The 25,790-nt window shown below is 36.8% G+C and overlaps 1 protein-coding gene across 2 annotated transcripts in view; it reads right to left on the reverse strand.

The window, feature by feature from the left end:
* Positions 1–13,611: 13,611 nt before the first annotated feature.
* Positions 13,612–25,790, reverse strand: part of SPATA6 (spermatogenesis associated 6) — a 142,122-nt gene continuing 129,943 nt past the window's right edge. For both annotated transcript variants that reach the window (XM_045477298.1, XM_045477295.1), the window contains exons 12-13: positions 25,353–25,444; positions 13,612–13,859 (exon numbers count right to left, since the gene is read on the reverse strand). In XM_045477298.1, coding sequence (XP_045333254.1) covers positions 13,679–13,859; positions 25,353–25,444 — 273 coding nt within the window. In that variant the 3' untranslated portion in view covers positions 13,612–13,678. The remainder of the gene's footprint in view (positions 13,860–25,352; positions 25,445–25,790) is intronic.

The raw sequence follows: 25,790 nt of genomic DNA on the forward strand, positions 1-25,790 counted from the left end.
CCTCTCCAAATTATGCAGTTTCTATGCCAAAACACATTCTTTATGTGGCACAGTTGTAGGATTATATCGCATGTGAACAACTGCTGGGCCACAAAGGAGAATCAGGATAGCTTATTTTTGCTATCCTTTAGGAAAATGTGAAATTAAAAAAATTTTTTTTTAATGTTTATTTATTTCTGAGAGAGACAGAGAGAGAGTGAACAAGTGGGCGGGGGGGGGGGGTGCACAGAGAAAGACAGAGACACAAAATCTGAAGCAGGCTCCAGGCTCTGAGCTGTCAGCACAGAGCCTGACGTGGGGCTTGAACCCACAGACTGTGAGATCATGACCTGAGCTGAAGTTGGATGCTTAACCGACTGAACCACCCAGGCACCCCAATTTTTTTTTTAATTTTTTTTTTCAACGTTTATTTATTTTTGGGACAGAGACAGACAGAGCATGAACAGGGAAGGGGCAGAGAGAGAGGGAGACACAGAATCGGAAACAGGCTCCAGGCTCTGAGCCACCAGCCCAGAGCCTGACGCGGGGCTCGAACTCACGGACCGCGAGATCGTGACCTGGCTGAAGTCGGACGCTTAACCGACTGCGCCACCCAGGTGCCCCTGCACCCCAATTTTTAACATGTCCTTGTCGAGTGGTAGTTTCCTTTTCAATTTAACTTCTTAAAAAATTTTCTTAGCTTTTATTGATTTATTGATTGAGAGTGTAAGTGGGGGAGGGGCAGAGAGAGAGGGAAGAGAGAATCTTAGGCCCAACTTGGGGCTTCACCTCACGACCCTGAGAGATCATGAACTAAGCCAAAATCAAGAGTAGGATGCTTAGCCAACTGAGCCCCCAGGCACCCCTCAATATAGCATTTTTATTTAATAGGACCATATTATTAAAAACAGGGAAGAGGGGCACCTGGGTGGCGCAGTCGGTTAAGCGTCCGACTTCAGCCAGGTCATGATCTCATGGTCCCTGAGTTCGAGCCCCGCGTCGGGCTCTGGGCTGATGGCTCAGAGCCTGGAGTCTGTTTCCGATTCTGTGTCTCCCTCTCTCTCTGCCCCTCCCCCGTTCATGCTCTGTCTCTCTCTGTCCCAAAAATAAATAAACGTTGGGAAAAAAAATTAAAAACAAAAAACAAAACAAAACAAACAAAAAAAAAAAACAGGGAAGAAAGGACCTCTACTAATTGTTTTAGAAAACATGTTTCAGATGAGTTCAACTGTTAGCTAGCATTATCATCATAGTAAATATCATTTATAGAGTCCTTAACATATGCTAGGCAGGTTTTAAGCCCTTTATATTTGTTAACTAACTTAATCTTCATAATGACCCTATGAGATCGGTAATATTATCTTCATTTTACAGATAGAAACCTAAGATGAAAAGAAATGAGGTAATTTTTCTAAAGTAACACAGTTATTAGGTGATTGAAATGGAATCTGAATCTAGCAGTGTGACTCCAGAGACCGTGTCTAACCACTAGACTATTTTTCTGGGCAGTGAATAATTCAGATGCAGTTAAGATCAACAGCAAAATATTCATTGGCCAGCAATTCCCCAAAAAAAGTATATTTAAAAATCTACTTCATTTATATCTTAGGTTGAGATCCCTAAAGGAAAGTTTTGTAATTAAAAAATTTTTAATTTAACACTTCTAAAAAAATATCTGGTAAACCTAAGATGGGTCTACTTAAGAAAAGTATGTTGTATGTGTATGCATGTGTGTGTGCATACATACACCTCTGTGACTGGTATCAGTGCATCTTCTAAAGATAACTGCTCAATCCCATTCATTACAATTTTTTTAAATTTTTTAATGTTTGTTTATTTTTGAGAGAGAGAGAGACAGAGACAGAGAGAGAGACAGAGTGAGAATGGGGGAGGGGCAAAGAGAGAGGGAGAAAGAATCCCAAGCAGGTTCCAGGCTCTGAGCTGTCAGCATAGAGCCACAGAGTTCCAACTCATGAACCGTGAGATCACGACCTAAGCCAAAGTCGGATGCTCAACTGACTGAGCCACCCCGGCACCCCTACAAATTCTTAAGAGCTATAGAGTTGTTCATCTGGCTGAGATGATCTAGGGTTCCTTCTGTTGAATTAGGGTAATTTACTCAAGCTTCTACCTCTAACATCCCCCAAATAAAAAAATATAAATGTGGTTAATTTATAAAACATATCTGTGCTAAATCTAAAATAAACAAAGGACAAAATAAACTTCCTAGGATCAGAACTAGTTTTATAGAACATACACTCAAACTAAATTTATTCTTATTTCAAAAATAATACCTTAACAAGTGAGAGAAGCCACACATAAAGTTGAAATGGGTAATACTGTCAGAGACTGAAGTCATGTGTTTAGTTTCATTGTTAAAGCCTCATAAAACCTTTACCAAATGCACATTTGTATACAAGGTTAATAGGATTTTAGAAAATAGAAATAATGATGCTAAGGCAGCTGTCTATGCCTGGACGGATTTATGCACAAAACAATAAAATAATGACAGGGAAAGGGTACTAAATCATTTTTAAGCATCTACTGCTTGTCAGGTACAATGCTAGTCACTTTGCATCATTTATCTAATATATTTGCATCATTTACTTAATGTATTCTTCATAGTAACCATCCCAGATAGGTATCATTCCCATTTTATTAATCATAAAAATAATACCTCCAGATAGCATCACAGTAGAGAATTCAAACCCACGTATATATGGCTCTTTCCATATAGTGTATAAGTTACATAAATTAAATGACTAGTAAATTTATAAGCCATGCCAAAAATCTGAGAAATTTGGTTTCATGTCTTAAAATAATTTTGAATATTTTTTTTACATTTATTCACATAGCTCGTATTTTACTTTTTTTCTCCAATCCAATCAAGATTTTTCAAAATACTACCTGTATATATATTGGCTTGGAATTTTAGTTATTATAGTTACTCCTTTTGAACACCATGCATTTTATAAAGGTACGCTACACGCATTCACTCTTTAAATTATCGTAACAACTAGGACACCTAGCTGGTTAAGTCAGTAGAGCATGCAACTCTTGATCTTGGGGTTGTGAGTGTGAGCCTCACATTAGGCATGGAGATTACCTTAAAAAATTCTTTTTAAATGATCATAACTCTATGAAAATATCTTCCATTTTACAAGTGAGAAAACGAGTTCAGAGAGGTTAAGTAACACAGAGGTGACAAATTCAAAGAAAGACATCTAAGGTCTGTTCAACTTTCAGACCAACAGTATTGCTATTATGCTGGACGGAATATTTTTTCAAATTGCAAATTCCTTTTCCTAGATCATTTCCAAAAAGCAATTATGATAGTGCTTCAGGTATGTCAAAGAATGTCCACACTTATTTTCCTATTTAATTCTAACACTTCTCTGAGGAGTGGAGGGCAATGTTTATTAAGATTATTTCATAGGGGGAAAAAAATGAGGTTCAGAAAAAGTTGTACTATGCAATGTTGCTGTGAATCTCCTGGAAATAGATCTTTCTGAAAGCATACATATATACCCTTCTTCAACACTTTGCATGTATCACTAATTTTACTAAAAAATACACAAAAAACTCCAGTGAACAATGAGTTTCATTGATAAAAGTCTCTAACAGAATACACCTCTTCTCAATTCTATTACATATGCTCAAAGACATTAAAGGTTTTTGCTCATCTTATTTCTGAACTGGATCATAAACTAAATAAACATCTTTAAACTTCTACTGCAACAGAAATCTAGTGATGCTCATGACAGTTTTTGACTTCATGTCTACTTTGTTCCTCATATTAATATAACCACCTATGCTCTATTTTGTTTAGTATTTATTTGGAATGTCATTTCATTTCTCCATTCCTTCACTTTTAGCCTGGGCGTGTCCTTAAATATAAAGTGGGTCTCTTGTAGGGGCGCCTGGCTGGCTTAGTTGGTGGAGCATGTGACTCTTGATCTCGGGGTTATGAGTTTGAGTCTCACATTGGGTATAGAGATTCCTTAAAAATAAAATCTTAAAAATAAAGTGGGCCTCCTGTAGATAGCATATAGTTGGGTCTTGTTTTATTATCCATTCAGCCACTCTGCCTTTTAATTTAAGAGTTCAATCCATTTATACTTAAGGTAATTACTGATAGGAAAAGACTTTGCCATTTTGTTCATAGTTTTTTTATTCCTTTATTCCTCCCTTGATGTCTTCCTTTGTGTTTTGCTGATTTTTTAAAAATATATATAGGGATATGCTTTGATTCCTTTATGTGTATATTTTTTTTGTTTTTGGTTACCATGTGGCTTGTTAGGATGTCCATACCACCTAAAGTGATCTACAAATTCATTGCTATACCCATAAAAATCTTAATGGCATTTTTTACAGAAATAGAAAAATAATCATAAAATTCTTATGGAACCACAAAAGACCCAGAACATCTGAAGTGTTCTTAAGAAAGAACAAAGAGAGGCACTTGGGTGGCTCAGTCAAGTAAGCATCTGACTCTTGAATTCGGCTCAGGTCATGATCTCATGGTTGGTGAGTTGGAGCCCTGCATTGGCCTCTTCATTGATGGTGGTGGAGCCTGCTTGGGATTCTGTCTCCCTCTCTCTCTGCCCCTCCCCTGCTTACACTTGCTCTTTCTCTCTCTCTCTCTCAAAAATAAACTTTTAAAAATAAATAAAAAGAACAAAGAAACTGGAGGCATCATACTTCCTGATTTCAAACTAAACTACAAAGGCACAGTGATTAAAACATTATGGTATTGACATAAAGAATACAATAGAGAGCCCAGAAATAAACCAACACATATATAGTCAACCGATCTTTGATAAGGATGCCAAGAACACACAGTGGGAAAAGGACAGTTTCTTCAATAAATGGTTCTGGGAAAACTGCATATCCACATGCAAAAAGAGAGAAAAGAAAGAAAGGGAGGAACTAGAATCCCTACCTTACAGTAAACACACACAAAAATATTTAAACATAAGACCTGAAACTGAAAAACTCCCAATAGAAAACAGGGAAAAATCTTTCTGACCTTTGTCTTGGCAAGGATTTTTTTGTTTTAATTTTTTAAATATTTATTTTTGAGAGAGACAGAGTGCAAGTGGGGGAGGGGCAGAGAGAGAGGGAGACACAGAATCCAAGTCGGCCTCCAGGCTCTGAGCTGTCAGCACAGACGTGGGGCTTGAACTCAAAAACCATGAGATCATGACCTGAGCTGAAGTCGGATGCTTAACTGACTGAATCACCCAGGCACCCTGGCAATGATTTCTTAGGTATGACACCAAAAGCACAGGAAAAAAAGTAAAAACAGACAAGTAGAACTACATCAAATTAAAAAGAATCTGCATGGTAAAGGATACAGTCAACGGAATGAGAAATACAACGTACAAAATGGGAGGAAATATCTGCAAACCAGTTATCTGATAATATCTTTGGTAATAACAAAGTTTCAGTTGTAAAGATCGTTAAGTCCAAGAGAAATACTGTATGGTATGGTGCCTACAGTTCACACATAAAGGGACACAAGGAAACTGATACGCGCTGGACACGTCTATTACATCATGTTGATGGTATCATGGGGTTCACATATGTCCAAACTCATCAAATTGTACATATAGGTGCAGTTTTTTGTATACCAATTATACCTCAATAAAGCTATTTAAAAAAAGGGAAATGTAGTGATGCTTGAATGCGTGGTTACATGATCAAAGAGGGTAACTAGTGCTCCACAGAAAGCACATCGTAAGTCCTTTACCTGGAACTATTCCATACGTCAACTCTGGTTACCATGAAACCTTGGATCAGTTAAAAATCAATCTTTGGTTGTGTTCCTTTCATACATTTCCACCAACTTTTGCCTTAGCTCATGAAATAATCTCTTTATTTACTTTCAGTGTTTGGATGTTGGAAATTTGCCCTAGGTTTTACTGCATTAATATTAAATACATTTGGGTTATAATCTACTGCAGTTAGTTCTCTCTGAAGAGACTCTAGCTCCACCATTTAAAAATGTTACGGATTGTAACAAGCTGAGTTTTTTAAACCACTTGCGAGTTGAAAGGCAGAATTGGATTTAGATTCAAATTCAAGCTTCACCACTTATTGGCTATGTTTATCACTAGTCAATCATAGCAGTTTGATCCTTGGTTACTCAGTCTGTAAAACTGAGATTGCTCATATCTAACCGAGCTCACAGGGTTATTGTGAAGATCAAATAATACAATGTATATAAATCACCAAGTACAAATGGTGGCCCTAAATAAGTATTACTTTAGTTTCCTTGTTTTAAGACCTTTAAAGATGACACTTAGGTGGAGATGAGAAGTAAAAGAACAAAAAATTATCCTCATCCTTGCCCCCTCCCTCCACCAAAAGACCGTGCAAACATTCATATAGTATACAAATTAGAGCAGAACACGTTTTCTCACATCAGGCTCATTTACTTGAATTAGCATAACTTGAATGCAACATACTAAGTTTAAGGTATTAGTTTTAAAAAACTGCATTTCATTGAGATAGTTTTGCTTAAATATTCATATAAACACCTTACTTATTATATTCTTAATTAATCAAGAGAGCCAAAGTTTCTAGATTGAGTAGCTTGGTTACATCTGAAGGCTAGAAGACGGAGAATTCAATCCCTTGGTCAAAAATATACTGCTTTAATGAATGACAAAACATAAGACACTGGGAAAGAACATTTAAGGCTCTTCTTGGGAACCATGAAACTTGCATTTCATAAAAGGGATTTTAACTCCACTGGAATAGAAGGTGCTCGAAACAATTGAGGCAATTGCTCCCTGGGTCCATTGCCTAACCCTGTATTCATCATCAGCCCTTGCAGGAGCAGCACAGGAGCTGGCCCTCGTCACCTGAACGTTGTACATCTCAGTTGGCGAGCCAAGTAACAGGTAAAGAGACAGACCATCATAGGATCTCTTTTTTCTTAATTTAAAAGTACTTTATGAAAACTAGATTGCACTACACAAAACACTTTCTCAACTGATGACCCATTTCTTTCTTCTTGAGGACTATTGTACAACTAAAATTTTTCTCTTCTCTTTTCTTTTGTTATCTTTTTTGGCTACAGGTATAAACTAGCTGAAAGTAACAGTCTTATCAGGTCTTCTTATTTCTTCTGTCCAGATAGTTAGGCTTTGTATTGTTTTTAGTAGCCTTTCATGTATTTTTTCTTTCATGCTGTCACTCAACGAATGTTGTATATCTACTCTATGCCACAGAAACAGAAGTAAACAAGGCCCAAGACCAGCAGAAAAAGACACACGAGAAAGGCACTGACGATTTAGTTTGTTAAGTGCTATAATAAAGATATGCCAGGGGTGCCTGGGTGGCTCAGTTGTTCAGGCGTCCAACTCTTTGATTTTGACTCAGGTCATAATCTCACGTTTGTTGAGTTTAAGCCCAGCACTGGGCTCTACACTGATAGCTCGGAGCCTACTTGGGATCCTCTCTCTCCCTCTCTCTCTCTGCCCCTCCCCTGCTTGTGCTCTCTCTCAAAATAAAAACTTAAATAATCATAACAAAAATATGTTCAGATTGTTCTGCTGGAAACACAAAGATGAAGAAATACTCCTGAGCTAGAAAAGCTTACATCAAACAAAAGAGAGTAAATATAAGGAAATCCAAAGATATTGTACTATCATTGTTTGTTTGACCCTCCATCAACAGTTCAGATAAGCTCCTTGAATTCAGGAATCCTGATTTATCTCACAAACTCATGTTCAGTACTTTTGTGGAGGTGGTCTATAGAAATATAGCAAAATGCACTTGAATATCTTACACACACACATTTTCCCCTCAAAAGTAGTGTTATTTTTGGTAAAGAGAATAAGGCCTTAACTAATGTTATTAGGGAACAAGGTAGGTGTGGCAGGATATAAGCTCCTATCTTTTCTGTGTTGGGTTATTTCCCTCCTACTTTAAAAATCCTAGTCATTTTCTAAGGCTTATGTTCTCCAGGCCATCTAGATAGTTACCAGCTAATTTCAGTTGTCATCCCTGCCTGAAGCATATGACACCTTTAAGAATTGGGACTTCCTTTTCATCTTTGGAGCACTTCTGTCATCTATTACAGTGCATACTTCTCTCAGTGTAATAAGTAAATGTCAGTACCGCCCCACCCCCCAAACTCAGGTCAGGAACTGTTTTTGTTTATCTCTGAACAAGCAGTCAGTGCTCTACGGATTGCATGGAACAGAGTTGACCTTCAATAATATTTGTTAAATGGGGTGCCTGCGTGGCTCAGTTCTTTAAACATCCAACTCAACTTTGGCTCAGGTCTTGATCTAACGGCTCAGGTCTTGCTCTGTGCTGACAGCTCAGAGCCTGGAGCCTGCTTCAGATTCTGTGTCTCCCTCTCTCTCTGTCCCTTCCCCGCTCACACTCTGTCTCTCCCTCTCAAAAATAAACATGAAAAAAATTAATAAAAAATAATATTTGTTAAATGGATGAATACTCACCAGTTCTGGTTGTCTAAGAAACTTCATATAATTAAATGAAGTGTATTCAGAGATAAATCATATACTCATAGTAACTCATAACAAAAGTTGGGTTTCCTCTTACCACTTCATTTTGTTGTTGTTGTTGTTGTTGTTTTTTACCTCTTCATTTTGTTTCCGAATTTCTAGCTAGTTAGAAAATCTGGGAATGGGAGAAGGATATTTTTCTTAATTTCTAAAAGGGTGGCCCTTTAACACACTAACCATCACAGCCTCAACAGTAAGCAAAAAGTGCAATTGCTCAGAGCCCACTCCCGTCAGGGTGCTTATTACGGTCATGAGCAAATTAGGACAAGGACAACATAGGGCTTTGATTTGTTTTTCTCTCACTTCATTATTTTTATCTGACTTCAAAAGTCCACTTTCTATTCTTGAGTTCTCTCAAGTTCTAGATCTTTATTTTTAACTGATTACTGGATATTTCCCTCTATCCCACCTCCACCCTCATAAAACCTGATGAGTATTTACTTTTTCCATCTTGGTTTCCTATTCTCAAGTCATTCCCATCATTCAGTGTCCGGCTCAAAGGTCACCTCTTCCAACGCTGCTCCAGGCAATCATTCTCTTTGCAGTTCTCGTATGGCATTCAACATATCCTCTCCAAACTTTCGCATCCCTGCGCACAATCTCCAGTGAAAGCACTTGAAGTTCCTGAACAATCATGCTCTCCCCCATTTTCATGCTTTTGCAAGTTCTGCACCAAGCTAGAATGTCCTATTCCCATTCTTGTATTCCTACACCACAGAAGTTACAATACTGTAAATGTGGAAATACACTGTTACCTGTCTTTTTCAATAGACTCTTCACACTTGTGGGAAGACACATTTAAAAAACTTACAGGCTTTAAAAAATTTATACACTTTACATGTAACACGTGCTCAATAAATATGTGACAGATGGGTGGATGAATGTTTGAATGTGTAACTAGCCTAAGATCCTAAGGTAAAATTAAAAAACACACACACACACAAAAATTGTAAAATGGCAGAGTCACTTTGGAAAACAGTTTGGCAGTTCTTCAAAATGTCAAACATAGAGTTTCCATATGACTCAGCAATTCCTTATCTAGGTTTATACTTCAGAGAAATGGAAGAAGTCCCCACAAAAACTTGTACACAAAAATTTATACCAATGCTTTTCATAATATCCCCAAAGTGGAAATGATGAAAATGCCCATCAAATGAATGGATAAACAAAATACTGTATATCCATGCAATGATTACTATTTAATGAAGAGGAATGAAATACTGATACACATTACAACATAGATGAACCATGAAAAAATTATGCTAAGTCAAAGGAGCCAGGAACAAAATGTCACATACTGCATGATTCCATTTATATGAAATGCCAGAATAAGCATAGAGACTGAAAGCAGATTAGTGCTTGCTAGGAGTTGAGGACAGAAGGGAATGAGGAGTGACTGCTAAGGGGTTCAGGATTTCTCCTGGAGTCATGAAATAGTTTACAATTAGCTGGTGCTTATAGCTGCACAACTCTGTGAATATACTAAAACCATGCAACTGTATACTTTTAAAGGGTAAATTTAATACTACATGAGTTATTTCTCAATAAAACTATTATTGGTGGGACGTGCCTGGGTGGCTCAGTTGGTTAACGGTCTGACAGCCCAGAGCCTGCAGCGTGCTTTGGATTCTGTGTGTCTCTCTCTGTCCCACCCTCACTCGTGCTCTCTCTCTCTCTCTCAAAAATAAATACGGATTACAAAAATTAAAAAATATAAAGCTATTATTGGAAAACGAACACAATAATGAGAATGTTGTATCTGCTCCAGATTTTTATTTTATTTAAAAAAAATTTTTTTTAACGTTTATTTATTTTTGAGACAGAGAGAGACAGAGCATGAACGGGGGAGGGGCAGAGAGAGAGGGAGACAGAGCAGACAGAGCAGACAGAGCAGGCTCCAGGCTCTGAGCTGTCAGCAGAGAGCCCGATACGGGGCTCGAACTCACAGACCGCGAGATTGTGACCTGAGTCGAAGTTGGACGCTTAACCGACCGAGCCACCCAGGCTCCCCTGCTCCAGATTTTTAATCAGGGGCTTAATCTTTGAAGTCACAACACAACTCTGCTGCCTAGAACTTTCTTACCCTCCATTTTAATCAATTAAACAATCATACAAATGTTGGAACATTTAAAAGAGCCTTCTCAATTAACCCCTTCCTCACCTTATAGATAAGAAAACTGAGCTCCAACAAGGACAAATGACTTAAACAAGGTTATGTAACTGGTAGTGGTGCCAGGGAGACCTCGCTCTCAGTCCAATCACACGTCTTTTTTTCTTAGTTAAATTGACATCTTCCTTCCTGAAACTCCCAGTTTTTTTTTTTATTTAAAGAACAAAAATACATTAAAAAGAAGATCCATTTATCTTTCACATTAAGTCCTATAACTATTACTAGATTGTAAGAAATGTTTTTAAAAGGCTAAAAAAAATAAACAACTGCATCTTTCTGTTTCTTAGTGAAAAAGATAATTATTAGTATTTAAAGGTTTTACTCCTCAAAAATAATACTACATGAGAATTCATAGTAAAAGAGATAGCAACAAAGACCATTCCTTCCCCCAGGAAATGGAAATAGACAGTCAAAATACTACATATCTGGAAACTTGCATCTGATCCTTCAGAGAGAGGTCAAATGTAATCCACAAGAAAATGTCTTTCAGAATATCATATTCTGAAGTTCCCTCTTGGGACCCATTTTTTGTGGCCTTTGTCATAGCCAATGGCAGATATAGGTACAATAAGGTAAATTTTTATGTACTTATTCACTCGGGAGATTTTCTATGACAGTGAAATTTCCTTTGAAGTTCATATTTGTTCTTTTCACAACAAGCAGGACCTTTAAAAAAATTTTTTTTAAACATTAAAAATTGTTAATGTTTATTTATTTTTGAGGGAGGGAGAGAGAGAGAGAGAGCGAGCAGGGGAGGGGCAGAGAGAGGAGGAGACAGAATCTGAAGCAGGCTCCAGGCTCCAAGCTGTCAACATAGAGCCTGACGTGGGGCTCAAACCCACCAACTGTGAGATCATGACCTGAGCCAAGTTGGACTCTTAACCGACTGAGCCACCAAGGCACCCCCAAGCAGGGCCTTTTAAATGGAAGAATTTTTCATTTGTTTCCACACATAAAACAAAACCAAAACCAAAACATACTAAGTTCCACTGATGATATATATATATATATATATATATTTTGTTGTTGTTGTTGTTGTTGCATTTTTAATGCATTATTCAGTGTTGACCTTCAAAAGCTCATTGTACAAAACATCATCATACAACTTACAGCCAGAGGGTTAACTCAGTGATTGTGTAGTGTACCATTTCCCCAACTGGCGTCCACATGTAGGCTGCGGATGGCACTTTTGAAAGGGAGTGTGGGGAGCTAAGGATGCAGAATTGGAGGAGAAAGATGGCCATGATGACAGATACTGCTACACACTCAATTTAATTTAGGAAATTCTGGGCCCACATAAACAGGCTTATGCCAGGATTTCTCAGAGCTTCTAACATGCTAGTGTTTACTATGACTATATCGACCATACAAACTAGTTTGCTCGGACAGCTCCAGTTTGGAACTGCTGTCGATTGATGTTTCAGCATCAATAGCACTGTCCTTCATTTCTGCCATCCTACCTATGGTTCTCTCAGTCGGGGAGTGTGAATATAGTGCAAAGATTTTCCTCAACTTATATGACCAAGGAAATACCTGTATCTACATTCCTATATCCATCTCTTAGAACAAGTGCACAGAACACACAGTTCAGGAAAAGCTGATCCACTCCATTCTCATTTGATAGGCTGAGGAAACTAGGGACAGAGAATTGAAGAGACTCAGCCACAGAACGGCAGGACGGAGCTAAAGCCTAGACTGCCTGGCCCCTTTCTCTGATACACTTTCCTACATCACAGGTTGCTATACCAGAACACTCTTAACATGAAGTTTAAATGTCCCATTATTAGATAGCAAGTATTATATATTTTCTCCTAATACAAAAGCAAGTCACCCAATTTCACGTTAATTTTTTTTTTTTAATCGTAACTATAGAATGAACCACAGGTGCAGCCAATGAGAAAACAGTACCTCGTAGTCAACTCTCCAAGCCTGTAAGCCAAGTTCACTTATTTCCTATTCTCTGCTTTCCCTCCACTGACTGGCAAATATAAGGTGACCGATTTCTTCATATCTTCAAAGATTCACTGGTCTCATAGGTGTGTCTATGGGGGCTAATTTTATCAACTACCAGACTTGCCGGTACAAAGTACTCTGTATACTGTTTTAGTCCTATTTATGGTCCCAAGTGTGCTCTAACTAAGGATACTACTTTCTTGGGCCATTTGGTACCTATGACAACTCTAAAGAGTTTAAAATTACAACAAAACCCCTTTATTTTTTCTGAGTCTCTACTTGCTTACTAACAAAAGCTATCTTCTGATTCTGGTTGCACCACAAGATATGGCCTTAAGTGAAAATCATGCAAAGAATTCTATCTTTAAAAATCAGTTATTCACACTTTGGGTCACACATGGCCACTGCTATTTCTAGCTAACTGTTATATATTGTAGGTAACTTAGGTACTTGTTTTAGAGAAGAGGAAGTGAATGATTATATAAACTTTAAAAATAAAGTTATTTCTTATTAGCTAAGAAGTATAAATTTTCTGCAGGGAGAAGTAAATAAAAATACTAGTTAAAATGAGGTTTAAAATCAGGAAATTCATTTCACTTCTATACAGTATATCATTTTGGTCATTATCAAGAAAAGGGAGTAATATTAATCTTAGACAAGATAACTAATCAAACAGATGAAAATAAAATCATAAGGTGATTAAGGCAGGAGAGCATTTCCAGAGGGAATCTATTCTTGGATGTGTGGGTGGAGACAGGAGGTTACGGGGCAAAACAGCCTTTTCTCATAACCAGATTGGAAGTTGTGATGCAGTGTGGAGCTTTGACTTTTGGGACAGAGCACTCTCTTCTATGATGAAGAAAAGGATTGCCTACAATCATTTACCACATGAAGTAATGAACTTACTCACATCTAACTACTGTACTCAGAACCACCTTTAAAAAAAAAAAAAAAAGAATACAGATATTGATCACATCAAACGTTTTCATTGAGAAGTTGACACAGACACCCACACAGTTTATCATGGATGGTCTCAGAAGCTTTCCTGGGTATGAGAAACAGAACTACAGGCCTTTTTGTATAAGTTCCTGTATATCTTGTCCATGCTGTTCTCAAAGAGGGGTCGGTGGGATTTTCCTTTATAAGACGCTGCCCTGTTGGACCAGTATTCACCGTCATCCAAATGGAGAGTGTCATGTGGCTGCTGAAATGAGCTATAAAAAGGATATAAAGTATTAAAACTGGTGAAACACAATGAGAGGTAGTATTATATAAATCAAATATTTACTGAGTACTTTACAGGTGTGTGATACTCTGGGCTATGAGAAATAAAATACAATAAGGTCTGCGGCTTCAAAGAGTGACCTATTTGTATGAAACTATTACAATACAATAAAATGAAAATTGTGCATAAGAGACAGAGTTGCAAAGAATTCAGAGGAGAGAGATAGGTGTGGTGTGGTAAAAGTAGAGTGCAGATGCTGTGGTGTGGCCAGTCATGAGAGCACCTGGCCTCTAAAGTCAGGCACGCCTAAAACTGAGTAACATCTCAATCCTTTATAAGCTGGGGGACCTTGGGCAATTTATTTAATCATCCAGAGTCTAGGCTTCCTTTATTTTTGCAGTATTCGTTTAAAAATCAAAGATAATATGTGCAAAGTGCATAGTACAGCACTTACTTTGCACATGGAAGTTATTAAGTATGAGGCACTAAACTACTAGGTACTTTATAGATATTTATCTAACAATCTTAGGAAATGCTGAAGTTGGTAACTGTGGAAACTAAGATTCAGTGAAGTCAAGTTAACTTGCCTATGACCACTCAGCTAGTAACTGGCAGAACAGAAAGGAATATCATGTCTGTGGCCCTACGGCCCCTTCCACTATGGCATACTGCTACTGTCTTCAAGGAGGTGTAGAAAATTACCCTAAATATGAACCATTTTTGGAAAATGGAAAACAAGGTGGAAGAGTCTGTATTTGAAGTGATAAGGATCCAATCTTGAGGGTCTTGAAGAAAAAAGAACAGATAGGAAGCTATGAAATAGACCAGGACTAGGCTAGTTTTAATAAGAATAGAGAAGAAAAAGGCACTGCTTTCGAAGGTTTGATAGTGCTTTTTAAAACATACCAAAGTTACAATTTTACTATCATAAACATTAAGTTCTGGGCTTAACATATTATTTGCTAGGAATAAAATGCTGACTTTTTCAAGGACTGAGTTTATTTTTTAATAAACAATTTACCTACTTCAATAAATTAATTGTTATAGATGAGACTCTCAGGCATGTTAGAGATTGTGACATTTGTGTCATATAAAACTGTATGTTCTGGGGTGCCTGAACTGGGGCTCAGTCAGTTAAGCGTCTGACTTAGGCTCAGGTCATGATTTCATGTTTCATGAGTTCGAGCCCCGCGTCCGGCTCTGTGTTGACAGCTCAGAGCCTGGAGCCTGCTTCAGATTTCGTGTCTCCCTCTCTCTCTGCCCCTCCCCCACTCATGCTCACTCTCTTTCTCTCTTAAAAATAAATAAAACATTTTAAAAAATAAAAAAAAATTTAAAAACCTCTATGTTCTGGTTATTAAATGCCACAGATATATTTTCTTCATAGATTTGGAATCTCACTTCAAACAATTTCTTCCTTGACTTAGCAGTCCAATGATGTTACTTCTATTGTCAACTGTGAAACAGGAACTCTTAGGGCTATATATCTGCAAGAAGAATTGGCTATTCTACCTGAATAGCACCAGGTTCTAACACCTGAACACAAAGTGACCACAAAAAAAGGCATGGAGTAACCGGGTTATCATTTTTGGAACTTGACATGGTGTCAGTGAGGATGTAAAGTCATGAGAACCTTTACACACTTACTTTGGAAGAGTTTGGCATGACCCGATAAGGTTGAATATGCAACTTCAAGCCAGTAATACCACTCCTGGCTACCCCAGTGAAATTCTTGCACATGTGTACCATGAGACATGTGCAAACTTGTTCATAACAACACTCTTTGTAACAAAGCTAAGAACTGGAAGCAACCTTAAATACCCATCTACATTAGAACACATGTGCATACCATGGTATATGCATACAATGGTACAGTATGCAGCAGAGAAAATAGGGAAAATTAATGATCTATAGCTACATGCATCAGTTGGGATGAAACTGAAAAACCGAGTGGGGGAAAAAAGCAAATTTCACACAATTACAGTTGTACTTACATTTATATAAAGTTTAAAACAAGAAAAATTAAACAACTTATTGCCTAAGGATAGATTCATGTGTGGTATAACTACAAAGGAAAAAAAGGATTAACAGAAAAGCTACACTAACAGTTATCTCCATGGAAAGAGAAGCAATTGGTTGGGAGCATAAGGTGGCCTTGTAGGTATGGATTGTGTTCTATAAAGCTGGATGGTGAGTAATAATTCATTTATTATTATTACTATTATTATTTATGATGCACAAACCTTAAACATATTTCTCGGTTACAGTTACTGTACAAGTTCTTAAAAATTCACTTCTGTGAACCATGACAATAGGTTTCTCTACTTCCTGATGGCTTTGCTAAAATGAAATTCCACCTCATATCTCCTAGTAACATTTACTAGGTCTTGTGAAACTTTCTTTATACTTGGTGTAAAAAATTTCATGCTGGAAAATTTTGAAAGTGATATAGTCTCTGGGATAACAAAGGCATTTTAAAACATGATTATGATTACTTCTATCTTGTCCATTCAGTTAATGAGGGGTAATTAAGACAATTTTTAATAATGTCAGTATAATATTTAAAATTTTTCAGAAGGCTTTAGCCAAGTCTTAGTGCTACTGCTTTGATACAGAGATCACATTTCTTTCATTAGCTCTGCTCAAGAAATAGTCTACCCACTGAATACAATTTCTGATTTCATACATTTTTCACCAAGCCTAATTCCTGTTGTCACTTACAACTTACTTTTTTTTTTTTTTGACAGTTTGAGTCAAGTGATAAAGAAATCACACACACAAATATGTTACCGGAAACATTTCTGCATCTCTTGTGCCTCTGCAACTGTACCTCCCAGCCTAGGCCCCCACATTTGCCTGTGTCCCCTCAGACTATGTTAGGGGTCCCACCAGGTTTTGTTCTGTTTGCTCGGTTTTTCTTTGTTGTTGTTTATTTGTTGTTTTGTTTTGCAACAAGTCATGAGCTAATTAAAATTTCACAAAATGCAGGTCTGTCCCTTATCTCCTTGTCCACAAACATCAACTTTACCACATGCTGAAGGCCAGATAATAACGTTTTTTTCCAAGCTCTACATTGTGTTTAGCAGCCAGGCTAGCTCACTACAGAAAACCCACTCAACAGAAATTTGAATTTCCGACACACACCGCTACCTGGCTCTCAGAGGGTAAGCAGTGGTAGGACCTGCTAACTTTAAAAATCATTGTGTAGACTATTTCTGAGATTGTAGACCAAATTCCTACCCCGATCATAAATTACTATATTTAATGTTATCTGGCATAGATCTGCAACGGCGGTGGTTCCATTAGACGATACTTTTTTTTTTCATGTCTCAAAGTTGCCTTAAAGTATCACCTCAGTGGCTTGCAATGAATAAATAAAATTCAGAAAGCTTTTTAGAAGCAAATGTGAACCCGATAAGGGTTTGTAAAGAAGAGCTAAAGCAGCCAAAATACACATTCTAATGCTTTTTGATCTTGTAAAATTTGGCAGGGAGTTTATTTCTATTTAAAACTGCAAAATTTTCAATTTAGTAAACAATATTGTGATTGTATGGAGAGAATGTGGGAATTAGTTCAGTTTGGGAGTCTGCACTGCAAAACATACATATGAACACATAATAGGGCCTAATACGGTCCACAGGTGCAAAAAGTATCAGAATCCTAAAGATGATATTTACTTCCAGACATGAAAGCATTAGCTTTCTAATGAACTATCAACATACTGAGTCAATTCTGATTTTCCATTACTGGGTACATTAATAAGTTTAAAATGTGTAAGTGACACTAAAAAGTTTTATTATAGTAGTAGGCTTTTAAAAACTATACTTCTCTATTTTACCATGAGTATCTTCAGCATTCATTCATTCGAAGCATTTAGTGAGTTCCTACTAAACTCTAAAAAGTACTGCATTAATGCTATAGTAAAATGGTTACTTTCAAAGTAGCAATGATATTTTATTAGTGGAGTGCATTTTGTTTTTATTAACTTACTCTTGCTACTTAAGTAGAAGCCCTGTATTTAATTATGACAATACTATTAAGAAAAAAAAGACAAAAAACAACAGACCAGGATAATCCAAGAACTGGGCAGTTTCAAATCCTAAGTGTTGACAGAGCCTAGTTTATATGCCAAGAACAGAAAGGTCTTAGGTAGTTTAACATGAACTAGGAGACAAAGGACATTACTAATTTTTTGCTTAGAGAAGGGTAAACTCACTTGAAACCCTGATGTTTTCTACGTCAGTATCAAATGAAGACCAAGCATATACTATTCTACACACAGTCTTCATAAAAAGTATCTATAAGGTGATATTCACTGAAAAGAAGGTCAAAGGTAAGATGGACATGCTACCCCCAAAATATTAATTCTAAGAAATAAATGGAAGGTCATGAGAATTATAAAATTTGCCATTTATACTCAGAGAACCAGTGTTAAAAGTGACTTTAGGGGCCCCTGGGTGGCTCAGTTGGTTAAGCGTCCGACTTCTCAGGTCATGATCGCACGGCCCGTGAGTTCGAGCCCCACGCCAGGCTCTGTGCTGACAGCTCAGAGCCTGGAGCCTGCTTCAGATTCTGTGTCTCCCTCTTTCTTTGCCCCTCCCCTGCTCATGCTCTGTCTCCCTCTGTCTCTCAAAAATAAATAGACGTTAAAAAAATTAAATACATAAAAGAAGTATACTCAAAGAAATTTATTGAAGACTAATTACTTATAGGTCACTTATTTCTCTCCATGACTAAGAATGTGTAGAAATGAGCCACTGACAACAAATAAAGTCTGACAGCTTTCACTACTATTAATTCCTCTGTTGATTCCTTATCTAGAGATGCTATTAAATATCACAATCAAAAAATGACTTTACTTAAATAATAGTTTTAGCAATGTAACTGATCACTTTAATTAAGAACCCTATCTTAATATTTGAACTATTTTTCTAAGTTCAGCTCCTACTACACGTCAGAAACCTTGACGGCCAGTCAAAACCAAAGATAAGTAACATATCTGTGCCCTCAAGGAGCTCACATTTAATAAAAGAAGGCAAGATAAACACATAATGAAATAGTTATCATGAGAAAAATATTGCTAATTGAAATGAAATATATGAGAAGTAGTGGCAGCATAAGGAGAAAATGCCTAACAGTCTGCTGAGGTCATGAAAGATACCTCAGAAGAGAGAAAGACTTGACCTTAGTTCTAGAGAATAAGAGAATAAGCAGGCATTCACTAGATAAAGAAGACAGAGGTTACTCCAGGCATCATATTATATAACAGAATCAAGGCATAAAACAGCCTGGAATATCATGAAATGCCAGGCATATCTGGAGAGGTAAGAATAAAGTAAGATTTAACTGTTAGAAGTAATACAGAATTTTGTCCTAGAGGGAATAATCAGCCTATAATGGAGGGATACAGAAGGGATTTCTACTATGAGTGGGAGATTGAATCAAGATTACTCTAAAGTCTTAGCCTCAAGTATTATTTTTTCCCAACTATTATTTTTAATAATATGTGTATAGGATACAAGTGGTCTTTATTTAAACACAAAATATAGTATTTTAAACTGATATTTTAAGTCATCCCTGTGGTTTCATGAATACAGGTTAAATTCAGTATCATTATCATGTCCATAGAGAATGTCTCACTTGTTTTTATTATTCTTTTCTGAATTCCTCCCCATACTTTGAGTAAAAAGAACTAGACATAAAGTTGATCTAATGTAGACAGAGTACAGCTGTAATACTTTAGGATATTTGCATGTTTTGCCCTGGTTAAATAAAATAATGAACATATTTTTTACTCCTAAATTATCACTAAAGCTTAAACACCTGCAATTCAAGCATAATATGAAATACTACTTATTATGGCTCTCAGACCTAACTTGGGATTGCTGTTAGTGATCTATTCCATGTCATCATTCGGTCAGCAGTACACCTATCTAACCTTATCTAGTTAAGACCATAATTACCTACTTGTTTATGAGAATGTCATAAAATCACAATTCTTACTGAAAGTTATATTTAATGTATTACTTTCTTATGACTTATTTAAAAAATTAAATTAGTCTGCCAAGAATTGCTAGTCACAAAACCATTCTAGTTGTTTAGTAGTATTCTTTAAGGGGGCAACAAGTTGAACTCTGGGCATGCCGTGGCATCAATATTAAGTCCAATTACCAAGGTCATATTTTTGTTTTAAAAAATGAATACAGGGGCGCCTGGGTGGCTCAGTCTGTTAAGCGTCTGACTTCGGCTCAGGTCATGATCTCACAGTTCGTGGGTTTGAGCCCCATATCGGGCTGTGTGCTGACAGCTGGGAGCCTGGAGCCTGCTTCAGATTCTGTGTCTCCCTCGCTCTCTGCCCTCCCCGACCCATGCTCTGTCTCTCTGTCTCTCAAAAATAAACATTAAAAAAATAAATAAACATTAAAAAAAAGTTTTTTAGATGAATACAACACTGCCCTGTCCTAATCATCAGAAACTTTTCTAGACCCCCTAAGCTACAAATTTTACACTTTGAAAAATCACATAAATATGCGGCACCCCTAATATTTCTGAATATAACAGAACTTCTAGACAAAAAGAAATTTTAAAGAAAAAGAAAAATTAAATTTCAAGTATTTAATGAAAAAGGATTTTATGATCCTTGACTTAATAACACAAGATCCAATGAATTCAAATTAGATCAAGCAACATTTTCTCACTTGAAAATGAAAGCTTGTTCTTATTTAAGAGATTTTAAGTCTGTATATTATTTAGATTTTTTTCTTCCACTTGTTAACACTAAAGATAACTTTTTGGCTATTTATTACATCTTAGTAGATGCATCAGATTAATCAGAAAGTGACCAATAGGGGAGAGATGAAAACTACCGTCAAGCCTGTATTATTTAAAAACATATAGTCAACTGATGGTTACCAGAGGGGAGGTGCTAGAGGGGATGGGTTAAATAGATGATGGGTTAAGCAGTGCACTTGTGATGAACACTGGGTGTTATGTGGAAGTGTTCAATCACTATATTGTACACCTGAAACTAATATTACACAGTATGTTAACTAACTGGAATCTAAATAAAACCTTAAAATATATACACATAGTCAAAATTTACTCAGTTCTGTCACAAATAATTTCACAATTAAAACATTATATTGAGCATATTTCTGCTGTTAGTATCCTGAAAAATATGCAGAAGTAAATAGAAAACAGCTTATATCAATAGCTAGTTCCATAAAAGAAAAATATGGTTAAAAATGTCAGGCGATAGTCATAAAAGGCCAATTCATATTCTAACCATGAACTTAAAATTATTTTTATGCTTACTTCTCTCTTTTTGTGACCAACCCCCATCTATATGAAACATCATTTATGCTTGGTCTTTAATTAGGATTAATGTTCAAATAAAATAGTGATGACAGAAGTACACAACAAATATGGAGAATTTTCAACATCCTGAAAACTGAAGAAATTTTAAATATACATAGCAGGTACTAAAAAACATCCCAGGACCTTGGGAACTGGCAAGGCTACCATTGCGAATGTCTAAAATTTTCTTAAAGACAGGTAATATGCAAAAGAGAAGGAAGCTGGCACGGTAGTAGATTGTTTCCAAAATCTAGCTCCAAATTCCAAAGAACTTAAAGTAAAAGGTCACCTAAACAACTCCCTGATAAGAGATTTCTTCAATATGAATTTCATACTCAAAGATGATGGAAGATATAGGACAATGAGCATGTATAGGCTGATGTGTACAAGGTAACAGCACTCCAATTTCCCATTATGCTTTTCCTGCAGAAAACACTGAATCTCTGCTATACTCCATGGATGATAATCACAATATATATCGGATCACAACACAAAGTATTGAGTCCTGGGCATAATTTTTAGGCAAAACATGAAAGAAATTATTTTTATCTATCAATATTCTCTATTTCATGAATCCCTATCATTATATATCCCTTTAATTCTTTTTTTAACATGATTTTATTATTATTATTTTATTTTTATTGTAAGTAGGTTCCACACCCAGCATGGGGCTTGAACTCATGACCCTGAGATCAAGGGAGGCATGCTCTACAGACTGAGACAGATAGGTGCCCCTCCCTTTAATTATTTAGACATGATTTCCTTTAGTTCTTTGAACATAGCTGCTAAATCCAATATCTGGGTCTCTTCAAAGTCAGTTTATAGCAACTTGTCCTTCAATTGTATGGGTTAGATTTTTCTATTTCTTACGTGTCTCATAATTTTTTGATGAAAACAACATTTTAGATAAAAATTGCAACAACTCTGGATTTTGACCTTACCAGGGTTTTGTTTTTGATTATCTGCTGCATGTCCTGTCTGGATTAAGGCTTGAAATCTGTTTCCCTTGCCCTGTGTAGTTTCTGGTGTTCCTTGTTACTTTTCTTTTTTTAAAAAAATTATTGTTTCAACTTTTAAGCCTGGCCTCATAGGAACTGCCCTTGGGTCAGCATAGCTTGGTGACCAGCAAATGATTGGTCAGAAAGGCTTCCATCCTGGGGCGCGTGGGTGGCTCAGTCAGTTGCGCCTCTGACTTTGGCTCAGGTCGTGATCTCCCTGTTCCCAGGTTCGAGCCCTGTGTCAGGCTCTGTGCTGACAGCTCAGAGCCTGGAGACTGTTTCAGATTTTGTGTTTCCCTCTTTGTCTGTGCCCCTCTGCCACTAGTGCTCTGTCTCTCTCTCTCTCTCTCAAAAATTAACATGGAAGAAAGAAAGAAAGAAAGAAAGAAAGAAAGAAAGAAAGAAAGAAAGAAAGAAAAAGAAAAGAAAGAAAGAAAGGCTTCTATCTTTTTGCCAATGGATCTATGTGTGGCTTGGAACATACATTCAAAATTTATCCAGTTTACAAGCTTGCCCTGGGTATTACTTTCTGTCTTCAAAAGGGCTCATATTTAGCTGTGGACTAGTGGCTCCCTAAGGCCCCTCCAGTTTCTCCTGAACATATTTGCAGCCTTATACATGCACATAATGTTCCAGACTACCAGGGATAATTACAACTTTATCAAGACCAATCTGGCTACCTGGTCGCTGGATCTTTGATGTCTGTCCCCACAAGTAGTCAGACCTCAAGTCTTCTCTTATTGTTTGCCAGTGGGATAATTATTGTTTATTAACCTCCTTGCATATGGGATTTCCCATGCTCTGCTTCATACAGTTAGTCTTCTCTGGCAGCAGAGATGCTGGTCTTTCAGCATGACTGCCCCAAGGAGCTAGGGACTGGGAGTTCCAGGCAAAATGCCACTGAGTCCTACTGCCCTTATTGAGACTCAGTAGATTTTCTTGATAAATGCTTCTCAATTTGTTATATATGCCTTTGGTCAATTTCCAGAGTCCTAAAATTGTTGTTTTTGACAATTCTGTCTAGTTGTTGTCTAGATGAGTTGGGGAAAGGATTTGCTGAGCTCCTCACTTAGCCATTCCAAGGGTCCATGCAGACTTCCTCTCAACCTCTGTGTCAATGTGTGTCTTCAAAGGGGTGATATTAAGCCAAGACCCCCAAACTTCCTCTTGATATCTGCTGATGGAAGCCTTAAGGCAAGCAAATGGGTGATTACTTTGAGTGTGGGTTCTCTCATCTTTGAGATGGAAAGTAGAATGAGAGGGACACCTTAGCCTAATATATATAATATGATTGAGGGATAAAACCAAAATAATACCCTGATTGTTTCAGTAGCTTCTGGAGCTAATATCACATATGTTCTTATAAAAGACCTTGAAGGCCTGATAACTCTGTCCTATCCTATCAGTCTAAATGTGTGTGTATATATATATATATATATGTGTGTGTGTGTGTGTGTGTGTGTGTGTGTGTATACACACACACACACACACACACACACACACACACACACACACACACATATATATATGAGAAGTAACAAGGAATATAAAGAAATCTCCAAAATGTGTAAACAGAACTTTTCTGATACTCTGCTTAACTCTTTCTTGAGAGGTACCAAAACAATCTCAGGTATTCAAAAGCTTAGCCATTAACATTGCTTGGTGAATTGGATAAAGAACCAATATGAGGTTTACAGCAAACTTTAAATAGACCACTGTTTTTCAAAATGTGGTCCTTACACAAGTTGCATTAGAAGCATCTATGATATTTCTTAAAATGTAGATTTCTAGGTCTCACCCTCTATAGGTAAGGAATCAGAATCTATGGGGTATAAAGAAGAAATCTATATTTTAAAGAGGCAACCCAGGTAAATATTGTGCATACAAAAGCATGAAAATCAGGTACTTTTCTTTATCAACCCTATCCATTCTTACCCAAATTAGAATTAAATATATGGATTAAGAACCAAAATTGGGATGCTAAATACATATAGTAGTAATCTAGAGCATAGAACTTTAAGTAAATAATAATAACAAAAGATAAAAATTCTTCTTTCTCAAGGTGTGGACTTTCTTGGATCTTCTTTTTCCTGTTTGGATTGCTTCTCCAAACTCACCTATAATATACTACTTCCCTTGATGAGATGTCCAGGTTGCCTCTTGGTTGGGAAGCAGTAGCTTTGGGAAAGGAGTTCACATTTATATTCTGTGTAATGGGCAAAAGAAGTCCTCACATGTTCACAGAATGTTTAGCCTAACTTACCAGGGTAAAAATCAGAAACTTCAGTCCAAAACTCAAATTAGCAATAAAACATATTCCATTATCTGGAGCTTGTTTCTTATACTGGCTTTTCAGCAAACTCAGGAAGGTAGAAGCCATATGGTAATCAGTGGTATAACACCAAAGGATTCAGAGAACCTTCAGTTACATAAACTCACAATTTACATTCAATTTTTAATAGCACATTCTATGGCAACTGACATAGAGATTTTAAAAATCTTCATGAAATTTGCTACCATAATCTTGCAAAAATTTTACTATTACTAACACTTCTGAAATATTAGGCTAGAAGAACAACTTTTCTTAGGTTATTAAAAAAAAAAGCTTAGTCATTTCCCAAAATTATGGAAACTATTGTTTGAATGAGAATGTGCTTGAAAATAAGTCCTGGACAGACAAATATACTATAAATCTTAAGTAAAATGGAAAATATCACCCTTAATAAAATATATTTGTTTTCCTTGAAAAGTTGCAGTAATGCAATCATTAAAATATTTTGTTGTTGTCGTTAAAGAGAGAGCATGCATGCAAGCAAGGCAGGGGCAGAGGGAGAGAGAATCCGAAACAGGTTCCATGCTCAGCACAGAGCCAGACATGGGGTTCAATCCCACGACCCCAGGATCATGACCTGAGCCGAAATCAAGAGCTGGAAGCTCAACCGACCTAACCACTCAGCCTCCCCAGTAATTTAAGTATTTTAATAAGTTTTATGTAGGTAAACATAAAAATAAATAATAATTATCAATTTATGTCTAAGTTTCCCACAAATCCAGCAGATTAAAAAGCAGGTTATTTTTATAGAAACTGTGAGAAAGATCTCTACATGCTGCATTAGTCCAGCTCATACCTATACTCTGGGTCACTGTCATAGGCAGAGTCTCTGTATAAAAGACCTCTTTTCAGCTCCAGTTCATCTTCTTTCTCTGGGTCTCTCTCATCCTGAAAAATTTAAAGATTTCCATTAATTCATTTTGCAATTAAAATGATCTCTATGTTTCTTTGGGAAATGCTCTCCCTCTCCCCCATTATAAGAAATGAATTGAATGCTTGGATTTCTTAAAAAGAAACAAAAGGGGAGGTGAGAATTTGTTATTCTGTCCAATAAAACAAATATGATTTTATTCTATTTATGCTAATATGGCTTATCAAAGACTAGACACTGGTAGATATTTCTTGCATCAATAAATGAACAGGAGTGGGTACTGTGTCAAGATATGTAGTAAGATATGTAGTAATGTCTTACATATTGTCATGTGAACTCCTAAAAGATTGCACCTGCACTCTG

This window comes from Leopardus geoffroyi, chromosome C1 (assembly GCF_018350155.1).
Source record: "Leopardus geoffroyi isolate Oge1 chromosome C1, O.geoffroyi_Oge1_pat1.0, whole genome shotgun sequence".
Lineage (NCBI taxonomy): Eukaryota > Metazoa > Chordata > Mammalia > Carnivora > Felidae > Leopardus > Leopardus geoffroyi.